The sequence below is a fragment of the Saccoglossus kowalevskii genome, chromosome 21 (genome assembly GCF_978046115.1).
Source record: "Saccoglossus kowalevskii chromosome 21, keSacKowa6.1, whole genome shotgun sequence".
Lineage (NCBI taxonomy): Eukaryota > Metazoa > Hemichordata > Enteropneusta > Harrimaniidae > Saccoglossus > Saccoglossus kowalevskii.
This window is the reverse complement of record NC_140661.1, coordinates 28,966,401-28,979,580: the sequence shown is the minus strand read 5'-3', so window position 1 is coordinate 28,979,580 and position 13,180 is coordinate 28,966,401. Positions and strand designations below refer to the sequence as shown.

The following is a 13,180-nucleotide window of genomic DNA, read 5'->3' as shown; positions in this document are numbered from 1 at the left end:
AAAAGTTATATAACATTTTATTATTTGATCATTTATTAAAATACATAAGTTTGTCCAACTCCCTGTGATAATACCATCAAGTAAATCGTGAATGTGTGTTTATGATAGACCAGCTAATACTTATCAAACTATTTTATCCATGTGCACAATAAATCAAATGAGTATCTTTAAACATAGCGCGTTTTCCATTTATACTTCAAACATTCATCCCCTAATTTGCACCCAAATATCTGATCATAATTTTCCTGAAACTTTTGTTATTTTCTACTTATAAATATCTGATCAAAGACCCACGGAAAATTACTATAAACGCTCATGAGCAATAAGTTCTATTCAAGATAATTAATTTGTAATACGGAAATACTTTCTAGTGCATCTAACTTTTAGCACATACTGTCCCTGGGTTCTTTAACTGTTGTCTGGTAGATATTTAGTAATTCTTTATGAGGTCATCCGATTGTAACGTTATCTTCGTAAGGCGTTTGTATTAACGGGGATATGATTTATTTACCACTTACACTCATTCTAAATATGTCGAGGAGAGTAACTTCGTGTTTACTCATGACACGGTATAAAATACAAAGATCGCAAGAAACCGGCGCGATATCTCGTGATGGATGTGTAATAACATTTTTATCATACTGTCATGATTTATATTTCCATGTGTTTAGGTGAGCCCGCTGTTTGCGGTTATAGCGACTTTCACTGGTGACCCCTGGATAATCCACACCTGCTCGTAACTTGTCATGATCAGGTTCATTCGTATGTTAGGGAATTAGTGATTGGAACAACTGGCTGATATAATGGTCGACTATGGAAGTTGGTTAAGTCAACAAGGCACCGATAAGTATGAGAGTTATGTCCCGACATTGGGGGCAATTAATCTGACATTATGGCGTTTGAATACTTTTTGTGATTGGCTAAATGCGAATTGAAAGTGTGGAGGCCACGCCTCGAGCTCTTAAACTCATCTGTGATTGGCTAACAGTTGGAAAGTGAATAAAGCTGATTTCATTTAGTTGTGGCAAGCTCTCGACGAGGCCCAGTCTTGAGGCGGCCGTGGGAGTGTAACAACGCGGCTGAGACCATCTTGAATTTTCAAGGTGAATGTTCCGGCGAAGCACTCCACTGTAGAGGGAGGAATGTCCGAACGGAACAACACCGTGCAGGCGGACGATGGGCTGAGACCAAATGTGACACGATTGTGTGTCTTTGTTCGATAGAAAGGTGGAGAATTTCCGAACTTGGTACCTCTGACGTGAATGTTTAATAACACTCAAATTAATCGTTCACAATACATTGTTTCACGATCCATATATGCAGTGGAAGGAATATTTAAAATTAATGAATAATTCATGATGAGCATTTAAAATAAGAATATTGGCAAATAATATTTGTATGCTTTTTTGACATGCACAATGTAATACACAGTATACAAGTGTATATATACATTACTCACTGAAAACGAATTCGATTGTACATCCGTGGTTTGCAGTCTGATTTATTCCAGAGCACAACCACGTCAAGTTCAATCTATAGAAATATCAGAAATTGCCTATCATATAATCAATATGCATTATGCAAATTAGGTAATTAATAATTACAGATTTCAACCCAAATCTATTTACGCCTGTGCATTGTCCCCAGGCACGAAGTGTTATTAGAATGCGATTAGGTCATTATTGTGGATGCATTTAAACCTAAAATTAAGTAGTCACATTGAACAGTAGCATGAAAAGGGGATTACAATTTCTTATTTGTACTTTCCGTCCATACCATTTGGTCAGAAATGTTGTTGTACATTATATCTTTACAGCCGTTCTGAGAATTATTCGGACAGTCAGTTAGCAATATATCTTGGAACTTTGCAAAACACTTGGGTCTTTTCCAATCTAGACTTGATGGCGCCATTGTATTGGCACGCCCACAGTTGGGATCATTCCATTATCTTGCCCAGAACGGCTGTAAATAAGTTGTAACTAGAAATATATACATTGGCTGCAAATCAGAGTAATGATTGGCAGATATTGCCCATAATGTTTTCTATTTTTGCTACAAAGTCAGTTGAAAAAAACAGTTGAAGTGAGAACAAGAGTTGTCGATTTGTATTTTGGTGGACTGTCATTTGCTGAGATTGGAGATCGAAATGGTGTTTCAAAGCAGACAGCTTATAATATTGTCAAACGGTTTGTTACCACCGAGAGTATCTTACCAAGAAAGAGTAAGAGGGACCAATCCGCGACTAAAAAACTAACTGACAACGTTATAGACTATGTCGAATATTATAAAACATTCGACAAATCTACTTGTGTATGTACGGCGACAACCCTCCCTTCATTATTGATATACTGGATGAAGTCTTCATAGGACATATTTCCATAGTAGGAATAATGCACTTTGATCAATAATTCTGTCATGATCAGTCGGTCATCTGGTTCTGTAAAATAAATCCACGGGTAACTAACGGTTTTTACAGTGCCACCACGTTATGCGCCCCTCTCACTGAAATAACATGCGACACAAATTGAAGCATGAAACTAAGCTGAGAGCCTCGATCGTTTATTGGAAGAGATATTCAAAACTAATATACTGCCACTTTTCTGGGCGGAGCTTTCTTTCAGTGCGCTTCAAATTGCTGACATGTTGTCTGCATTATTTGTAACAACTTCTGTAAATGTGAAAACAAAGTGTGTAACCTATTGTAGTAAGTTATCTCATCTAGCACTACTTCGGCGTCAAATCAGTGCCTGGAATTGCTGTAACAGGTTGTATGTGCATTCAAAGTGTTATTTTAACTTGTTATAACCATCTGAGTCCACCTGAGCGCAATTTACGAAACAACTCCCGAGTGTTCAGTAAGCCCAGGTATTAATGAACTCGTCGTTGCACAGGGAGCCCAGGAACTATAATCAACTGTAATACGCAGTCTCTATGAGCGCGGGGGGGGGGGGGGGGGGGATGAAGGCTCCAGCCAGCTCACATTTTTTAAACTCGAAAAAACAGACGAAAAGAATGAAAAATAAAATATATAAAAAATACCAGGTTGAAGAATATTAGTTGCTTCTTCAAATTTCGCCAAAACCCCACCTACATTTTACCGATATCTGCAGAATAAATCAAGAAAACTACACAAATTTACTCCATTTAGGAATTCCTAACGGTTTGCCCGAACGCAAGGCACAGTTGGAGGCGTGGCCTGTTCAGCATTTGTCAACAACCGATCACAAGACTGGTTACGAGTCAATTTGTGTAGTTTTCTTGATTTATTCTGCAGATATCGGTAAAATGTAGGTAAGGCTTTGGCGAAATTCGAAGGAGCAACTAATATTCTTCAACCTGGTATTTTTTTTTAGATTTTATTTTTTTCGTCTGTTTTTTCGAGTTTACGAAATGTGAGCTGGCTGGAGCCTTCATTCCTTGTCTATTTCTTACACTAGATACCAGCCGATACCCCCCCCCCCCACCGCTCATAGAGACTGCGTATTAAAGTTGATTATAGTTCCTGGGCTCCCTGTGGTCGTTGGCGGGAAGGTTCAAAGTAGAGTTCCTTAGCATTGGACGCGCTGCAGTTTCGCGACAGTTTTGAGCCAAACTAAAAGTCGTTTTTACATTACTGGTACATTATGTATCAAATTCAGATTTTATTAGTTTTGGACGGTTTGATGGACTTTGTCAAATCAAAAGTACAATTTCTTATTTGTACTTTCCGTCCATACCATTTGGTCAGAAATGTTGTTGTACATTATATCTTTACAGCTGTCGCGCGGAGATCGAAAATTCCCATTTATTGTGCAATTATTGATCGATGGTTATACAAATGTTTTTATGTTCTAGTTCGTGTTTATAGTTACTTATACATGTTTCTCTGATTACGATCCGGCCTTTAGTCGCTGAGTTATAAGCATTACAAGTTTAGAAACAAACACAATCTTACCAGATTGACCATTTTAAAAGTCGGACCCATTGCGAACGTAGGAGAAGTAATCTCAACGATCACGCGCTATACGCGCAAAAACACGCGTCCGACCGAAAGCACGTTTCACTTGTGAGTCTTGTTAGTTTTGTCATCCAGTTTCTAAATAAACGGAGTAGTCCTTCATTTTGACTGACTTCGCATACTGAGATTGTCTTGCTGTGTGTTAATAAGGGAAAGGACCTGTGCTGGACTTTATCCGTCCACAACATATGGTGCCGAGACCAGGATTATTGACACTTTTGTTCTTCGTTGTCCGGATACAACAATCTAGCTACAGCCATGACAAAGCTCAACCAACTAAGGAAGAAGCGGGACAAAGCTAGAAGGGTGCTTGTTAATGCACTAGAACCTGAAGAGGACTCAATTCGCACCTTCAATAGCCAACAAGACAAACCGTCAGCCTACGAACAAATAGCAAGTCGACTGTCGCGCCTACATCGACTAGAAGAAGACTCTATCGCCGCGCATCGTGAATTGTACGACCACTTAGAAGTAGATGATCCAGAATTCGACGAGGTTATAAAGGATAACCAGGAACTGTCCAACAGATGTGCTCGGGTCGATTCGTTCGTCGAGAAACATCGAGTTGTTTACAATCAATCGCAACAAAGTCAAATCAACGCCAGCGCGCGTAACCAGTCTCATAATTCTGCGGACCAACATGTTCAATTCCCACCATCACTGACATACAGATCGTCTATGCAACTACCTAAATTGGAAATCCCTAAATTCAGCGGAGACGCACTCGAGTGGAACCAGTTTCACGACAATTTCTCATCTGCGATCGACAGTGATGACCGATTATCCGAAGTTCAGAAACTCACCTATTTGAAGAGTTTCCTCACAGACGAGGCCAAACGGACAATAGATGGCTTACAAACTACACAAGCCAACTATAAAATCGCCTTCAATTTATTGAAAGAGCGCTACGGACAACCCAAGATGATTATCGACGCTCACATGCGGTCACTTTGGGCGCTACCGGCACCGAACAACGATCCCACGAGTCTGCGACGCTTCCACGATGAGGTCGAGACTACTATACGCGGTCTACGAGTTCTACACATGAACGAGAGCAGTTACGGAGCTCTTTTGATCCCCATGTTGTTGGATAAATTGCCAATTACCTTCCAACAACAACTCGCACGCAATCACGGGGATGACGATTGGACACTCACCGAACTGACCGCTGCTATGCGAGCAGAAATACGAGCTCTCTCTGTCGGCAATAAATTCTCTACACTTTCCTGTGACGATGAAACTGATACAAAGTCTACAGTTGCCGCCTTCTACACAAATACACACGCGAAGAAACCCCACAAACCGAGAAAACCCGCCTACAAGCCGCCCGCTGAACGTAAATGCGTCTACTGCCAAGAAATGCACAACCCGACTTCATGCGTCAAAGTGGCCACCCCAGAACTAAGATTGCAGTATGTCAAAACCAATCAGCTGTGCTTTAACTGTTTGGGATCTCATAAAGCCAACTCCTGTAAGTCAAAGTATAGTTGCAAAATATGTAAGAAGCGACACCATACTTCGCTACATCGTCATAACAAACAATCGAACGACAATAGCTCAAACAATTCAGGCTCTGAAACTCCCCCTGTGAGTGTGAATTTTACCCATGCTTCACAGAAATTGGCGAACCGAAGCGATCGGTACTCAGGCGATCGTAATATTACACCGAGTAATCCCCCAAACCGTGTGTTGTTAAAAACAGCTACTATTCCAGTCTCTTACCGTGGTAAAATGGTCTACGCTACAGCTCTGTTTGATGAAGGAGCCGATCGTAGTTTTGTGACTCACAATCTCGCCCAAAGGCTTAACGCCAACGTACATTTCACTGAACAACTCAGATTGAAGTCGTTCAACAACCCGGATGCCGAATGCAAATCCGTGCCATATACTACGTTACAACTACATACTAGAGACGGACAGAAAAAGCCCATCGATGTTCTATACGTTAAGGAAATTTCCGATAAGCTCACTAATGTTGTGACAACCAATATTACCAACATGCCCCATTTGCGAGGATTAAATCTAGCCCAAAAACCGATGCCCAGCGAGTCTACTATAAGAATAGACATTCTGATTGGAGCCGACAAGTACTGGGACTATGTCCGTAATCATGTTATTAGAGGCCCGGGACCCACCGCCGTCGATTCCGTATTCGGATATTTACTTTCGGGGCCTGTCGACCGAAACCACGTAACACGCGCAGCGGCGTTCACTGGTCAAACACACGTACGAAATACGCGCTCCAATAGTGTAACCGCTTTCCATTTCACCGCCGAAATACAAGCACTACGAACTAGTCAGGTGTTAGACAAGAACATTGCATCATTTTGGGACTTAGAATCTATAGGGATCCGTGAACAAATCAATCAAGATCCAGTAACAGTTAGTCACACAGAACAGTACAAGCAGTATAGTCAAAACTGCTTGGACGTAGTCAATGGTCGATTTAGCGCCAAGTTGCCATGGAAACCAAATCACGATCCCCTGCCAACTAACTACTACGCAACTGAACAGCGCACGCGAAACATGGTACGAAAATTACCACGTGACATTATTCAGGCGTATGATAAGGTGATTACCGATCAGCTGGATAAAGGTTACATAGAGAAAGTTGTACCGGACAATAACAATACAGGTCACTATCTACCGCATAGGGCAATAAAACGAGAAAGTTCTGCCTCCACCCCAATTCGTGTCGTCTATGATTGCAGTGCTAAATCTGGGGCCGGTCAACCGAGTTTGAATGATTGTTTAGAGATAGGCCCTCACTTGTTGAACGACCTCACTGGTATCCTACTGCGCTTCAGAGCGAATCCGGTTGCCATAACAAGTGACATTGAAAAGGCCTTTCTACAAATTGGATTAAGTACAGAAGACCGCCAATACACTAAGTTCTTATGGCTATCGGACATCAAAGACGTCAACAGCGACTTTTCTACTTATCAATTTTGTTCTGTTTTATTTGGTGCAAGTCCAAGCCCGTTCATATTAAACGCGGCCATCAAAACACTCATCGACAATAACACTGACGTACCAGCCGCGAATGATCTTCAACAGAACATTTACGTAGACGATGTCGTAACCGGGAGCACAAACACGAGTGAAGCCATCCAATACTATCACGATGCGACACAGTTATTGGCTACACGCGGGTTCAACTTAAGAAGTTGGAGTTCTAATGACGCTGCTATACGCGAACTCGCCGCCCATGATGGACGGGGGAAATCCGATAACCCCGTGACAGTTCTCGGTATGAAATGGGACACAAATCGCGACATACTACAATGTAAACAAATCGAGTTGCCTAGTAACGACCCACTGATTACCAAACGTGACATTGTTAGTTACACCGCTAGTTTGTATGACCCATTGGGTTTGTTGACGCCCGCGCATATCGCCGCTAAACGATTAATACAAACGTTATGGAAACAGAATCAACACTGGGACACTCCTATCTCTGATAAGTTACGCAACGATTGGGAAGTAATCGCCGAAAACCTCCACTCCGCCTCCAAGATAAACGTGAGAAGACGCTATTTCAATGAAACGGACAATACTGTCAACAACGAAGTTGAAATACATGCGTTCGCGGATGCGTCTGACAAAGCATACGGTGGAGTTGTATACGTAAAATCAGGAAATGGAACTTCGCTCGCCATGTCTAAGACACGCGTAACTCCAGTAAATAACCAGACATTGACCTTACCAAGGTTAGAATTGATGGGAGCCGTAATTGCTACGCGGTTGAGCAAATTTGTATCTACAGCACTGTCTACAAAGTATAATGTTGCAAAACAGTTTCTCTGGTCGGACTCACAGATCGTTTTGCACTGGTTAAATGCACGCGGAAAACAGGACACTTTCACTGCAAATCGCGTAAGTGAAATCGTCAGTTTACCACAAGAGTTTAAGTACGTGCCGACCAAATGCAATCCAGCAGACCTGCTTACTCGCGGTATCACCTCCAAGGAATTACGCGATTCTGAATTGTGGTGGAAAGGTCCTCCGTGGCTGGGAAATCGTGATTTTTGGCCAACATGCGAGTTGTTTGACAAGCCAAACATATCTGTCAATCACGTAGCATTGACACCAACTGGGGACATCGATTTCGCGCCGCTAGTTCATCAGGATATCCCCGCTACCTATGTCAACAAAGAATCAATGACGTCATCATTAGATAGAAGCCCCGCAGTGACGTCACAGACCCGGGAAAGCCTTACCCGTGAGAATACTCCGTCGGTACCAGTCGGCAGTCACAATGCATCGCGCACCGTAAACACTAAGGAAGTACCTGTTGGATTACAATATGTGATCAATCTGGATGATTACAATAACAATTACAACAAACTTTTGCGAATTACTGCTTATGTGTTGAGATTCGTACAACTACTGAAATCGAAAGAGAAATGCACCCAAGATAAACCCAGTGCCACGGAATTAAATAATGCAGAAATACACTGGATTACTGACATTCAACATGAACACTTTGCTGATATATTCGTGTCTACCAAAAATGACAATAAGAAATACGGCCATCTTAGAAGCCAACTAAAGCTATTTATTGCCGAGGATAAATTACTACGCCTAGGCGGTCGTCTTCAATACGCAGATCTACCTTATGATACCAAACACCCGATATTGTTACCACGTGATCATCAGTTAACCCGACTTATTGTACGAGCTACACATGATCGTATCATGCACCGCGGACCCCAGTCTACGGTTAACGCCTTGCGAGATCGCTATTGGATAAATTCTATACGCCGCGTTGTGAATCACGTGCTCCACAAGTGTGTGGTCTGCCGGAAAGTCAGCGGACCAGCTTACGCAAAACCGATATCTACTCCGCTCCCAGAATGTCGTGTAACCGCGACACCTCCATTTCGAATCAGCGGTATTGATTATACTGGCGCCTTATACGTGAGAAGCGCACCCAACAAAACAGTAACTAAAGCGTATGTTTGTCTGTTTACATGCGCGACTACAAGGGCAGTTCACCTTGAACTCGTACCGGACATGTCTACCCGATCTTTCCTGCTAGCTTTTCGCCGATTCGCTGCCCGCCGCTCAACTCCATCAATGTTAATATCGGACAATGCTACTACATTTATTTCCGCAGCTCACGAACTGAGACGACTAATGAACGACCCCGAAGTTCAAGCATTGTTAGCGCATCACCGTACAATGTGGAAGTTTATCCCGAAACGCGCGCCATGGGTAGGCGGCTTCTACGAGCGTATGATTGGAATAACCAAATCAACTTTAAAGAAAGTACTGGGAAAAGCATGCGTGACGTTTGACGAACTGCAAACTATATTAACAGAGGTAGAATCTGTCATAAATGACCGCCCGTTGACGCACATCGCTAGCCACGCAGACGACTTGGTACCACTTACCCCATCTCACCTTATGATCGGGAGAAATGTATACAGTCTACCGTATGACGCGTCAAACCACCTGAGTGATCCTATCGCACTAACTCATCATAATGTAAATCTTCGCTTTGAACATTTGGCAAAACTACAACGCCAATTTGGGAAAAGGTGGTCAGCCGAGTATCTCACCGCGCTCCGAGAACGCCACACTCACACCGCCGGAGGTGTGAAAAACAACACTATAAAAGTGGGCGACATTGTACTCGTTCATAGCGACGTGGAGAAACGAGTGAATTGGCACATGGCAAAAGTTACCCGCTTACTACCCGGCAAAGATGGACTTGTACGTGTCGTCGAAATCAAGACCAAACTTGGAAAAACAAATCGTCCCGTTAATAAGTTGTATTTATTGGAGACGAGTCAAGTCGAAGAACAACGGACTAGCGCCATACAGTCGCCACCAACCGTCCCGGATGTCGACAACGAACAGCTGACTGAGGGAAATCCAACTATGACGTCACCAGTTACCGGGAAACCCCCGAATGAGAACGGTGTCCCAGAAGACGCAACTGAGGACAGAGCAGACCAAATGTCCCCCACCAAGAATTCAAACACAACGCAGTCATCGCGACCACGGAGAGAAGCATTTGAAGTCGCCAACCTGCGTCTGATGTACAATAATAAATAAACTGACATTTATTCATTTCTCAATTACAAATATGAGTATATTGATCTCAGTTTGATGATATTATGTTTGAAACTTCCCATACTATGAGCTATAGTATTACGTTCATGTTCATTTCATTGACAGGGTATTTGTTAATTCTGAACAATTGATTCATGTTTATGTTACAGACTTTACTTTTACTGTGAAATCGTCAATAATTGAGGCCATTTTGTCGGCCCCCGGAATATGTCGCGCGGAGATCGAAAATTCCCATTTATTGTGCAATTATTGATCGATGGTTATACAAATGTTTTTATGTTCTAGTTCGTGTTTATAGTTACTTATACATGTTTCTCTGATTACGATCCGGCCTTTAGTCGCTGAGTTATAAGCATTACAAGTTTAGAAACAAACACAATCTTACCAGATTGACCATTTTAAAAGTCGGACCCATTGCGAACGTAGGAGAAGTAATCTCAACGATCACGCGCTATACGCGCAAAAACACGCGTCCGACCGAAAGCACGTTTCACTTGTGAGTCTTGTTAGTTTTGTCATCCAGTTTCTAAATAAACGGAGTAGTCCTTCATTTTGACTGACTTCGCATACTGAGATTGTCTTGCTGTGTGTTAATAAGGGAAAGGACCTGTGCTGGACTTTATCCGTCCACAACAACAGCCGTTCTGAGAATTATTCGGACAGTCAGTTAGCAATATATCTTGGAACTTTGCAAAACACTTGGGTCTTTTCCAATCTAGACTTGATGGCGCCATTGTATTGGCACGCCCACAGTTGGGATCATTCCATTATCTTGCCCAGAACGGCTGTAAATAAGTTGTAACTAGAAATATATACATTGGTTGCAAATCAGAGTAATGATTGGCAGATATTGCCCATAATGTTTTCTATTTTTGCTACAAAGTCAGTTGAAAAAAACAGTTGAAGTGAGAACAAGAGTTGTCGATTTGTATTTTTGTGGACTGTCATTTGCTGAGATTAGAGATCGAAATGGTGTTTCAAAGCAGACAGCTTATAATATTGTCAAACGGTTTGTTACCACCGAGAGTATCTTACCAAGAAAGAGTAAGAGGGACCAATCCGCGACTAAAAAACTAACTGACAACGTTATAGACTATGTCGAATATTATAAAACATTCGACAAATCTACTTGTGTATGTACGGCGACAACCCTCCCTTCATTATTGATATACTGGATGAAGTCTTCATAGGACATATTTCCATAGTAGGAATAATGCACTTTGATCAATAATTCTGTCATGATCAGTCGGTCATCTGGTTCTGTAAAATAAATCCACGGGTAACTAACGGTTTTTACAGTGCCACCACGTTATGCGCCCCTCTCACTGAAATAACATGCGACACAAATTGAAGCATGAAACTAAGCTGAGAGCCTCGATCGTTTATTGGAAGAGATATTCAAAACTAATATACTGCCACTTTTCTGGGCGGAGCTTTCTTTCAGTGCGCTTCAAATTGCTGACATGTTGTCTGCATTATTTGTAACAACTTCTGTAAATGTGAAAACAAAGTGTGTAACCTATTGTAGTAAGTTATCTCATCTAGCACTACTTCGGCGTCAAATCAGTGCCTGGAATTGCTGTAACAGGTTGTATGTGCATTCAAAGTGTTATTTTAACTTGTTATAACCATCTGAGTCCACCTGAGCGCAATTTACGAAACAACTCCCGAGTGTTCAGTAAGCCCAGGTATTAATGAACTCGTCGTTGCACAGGGAGCCCAGGAACTATAATCAACTGTAATACGCAGTCTCTATGAGCGCGGGGGGGGGGGGGGGGGATGAAGGCTCCAGCCAGCTCACATTTTTTAAACTCGAAAAAACAGACGAAAAGAATGAAAAATAAAATATATAAAAAATACCAGGTTGAAGAATATTAGTTGCTTCTTCAAATTTCGCCAAAACCCCGCCTACATTTTACCGATATCTGCAGAATAAATCAAGAAAACTACACAAATTTACTCCATTTAGGAATTCCTAACGGTTTGCCCGAACGCAAGGCACAGTTGGAGGCGTGGCCTGTTCAGCATTTGTCAACAACCGATCACAAGACTGGTTACGAGTCAATTTGTGTAGTTTTCTTGATTTATTCTGCAGATATCGGTAAAATGTAGGTAAGGCTTTGGCGAAATTCGAAGGAGCAACTAATATTCTTCAACCTGGTATTTTTTTTTAGATTTTATTTTTTTCGTCTGTTTTTTCGAGTTTACGAAATGTGAGCTGGCTGGAGCCTTCATTCCTTGTCTATTTCTTACACTAGATACCAGCCGATACCCCCCCCCCCCCCACCGCTCATAGAGACTGCGTATTAAAGTTGATTATAGTTCCTGGGCTCCCTGTGGTCGTTGGCGGGAAGGTTCAAAGTAGAGTTCCTTAGCATTGGACGCGCTGCAGTTTCGCGACAGTTTTGAGCCAAACTAAAAGTCGTTTTTACATTACTGGTACATTATGTATCAAATTCAGATTTTATTAGTTTTGGACGGTTTGATGGACTTTGTCAAATCAAAAGTGCCTTCCTTGAGCGAATCACTTTTTCAACTGCAGTTGGAAAATGACGAGGGTATGACGACCGTTATTATGTCTAGTCTATTTTTGTAACAGGGACAATTGACTAAAATGAGCGAGGGTTTAACATTTTTCGACAAATTTAAGCAACACCCAACTTGCGATTTTTAAAATTACTGAAAATAATTACAATATAAATATAAAAAATAAAGAATGGCTGCTGTAAACGCACGCTAGATAAAACTTGCAATTCACCATGCCGACAACCCCTATAAAATAGTAATCCCAAACCAAACACGCGTCAATCAACTGGCGCCGACAAGTCTAGATTGGGCAAAGACCAAAGTGTTTTGCAAAGTTGCAAGTCATTTTGCTGACTGTCCGAATAATTCTCAGAACGGCTGTAAACTGTTAAAATTGCATTCCATGAGCAATCACTGAAATACCTGGTTACAAAGTTGAAGATCAGTGAAAACACTTTGCAGTCACTTTTATAAATCTTGGCCAGGCACATTGACACATGTGGTCTAAATATAGCTTCATTTGTCAGCAGCCAGTGGAATCTCAGTGGAAACTGCAGAGGGGGTGTCAGGGCTACA

The 13,180-nt window shown here is 41.8% G+C and overlaps 1 protein-coding gene across 1 annotated transcript; it reads left to right on the top strand.

Moving 5' to 3' along the window:
• Positions 1–4,255: 4,255 nt before the first annotated feature.
• On the top strand, positions 4,256–10,060 carry LOC100373242 (uncharacterized). Its single transcript, XM_002741880.2, has one exon. It carries the CDS (start codon positions 4,256–4,258, stop codon positions 10,058–10,060), a length of 5,805 nt encoding a protein of 1,934 aa, XP_002741926.2.
• The last annotated feature ends 3,120 nt before the right edge of the window (positions 10,061–13,180 follow it).

What these genes read in the sequence shown, in the direction of transcription:
- LOC100373242 (XM_002741880.2), top strand. Translation starts at nt 4,256, where the DNA reads ATGACAAAGCTCAACCAACTAAGGAAGAAGCGGGACAAAGCTAGAAGG.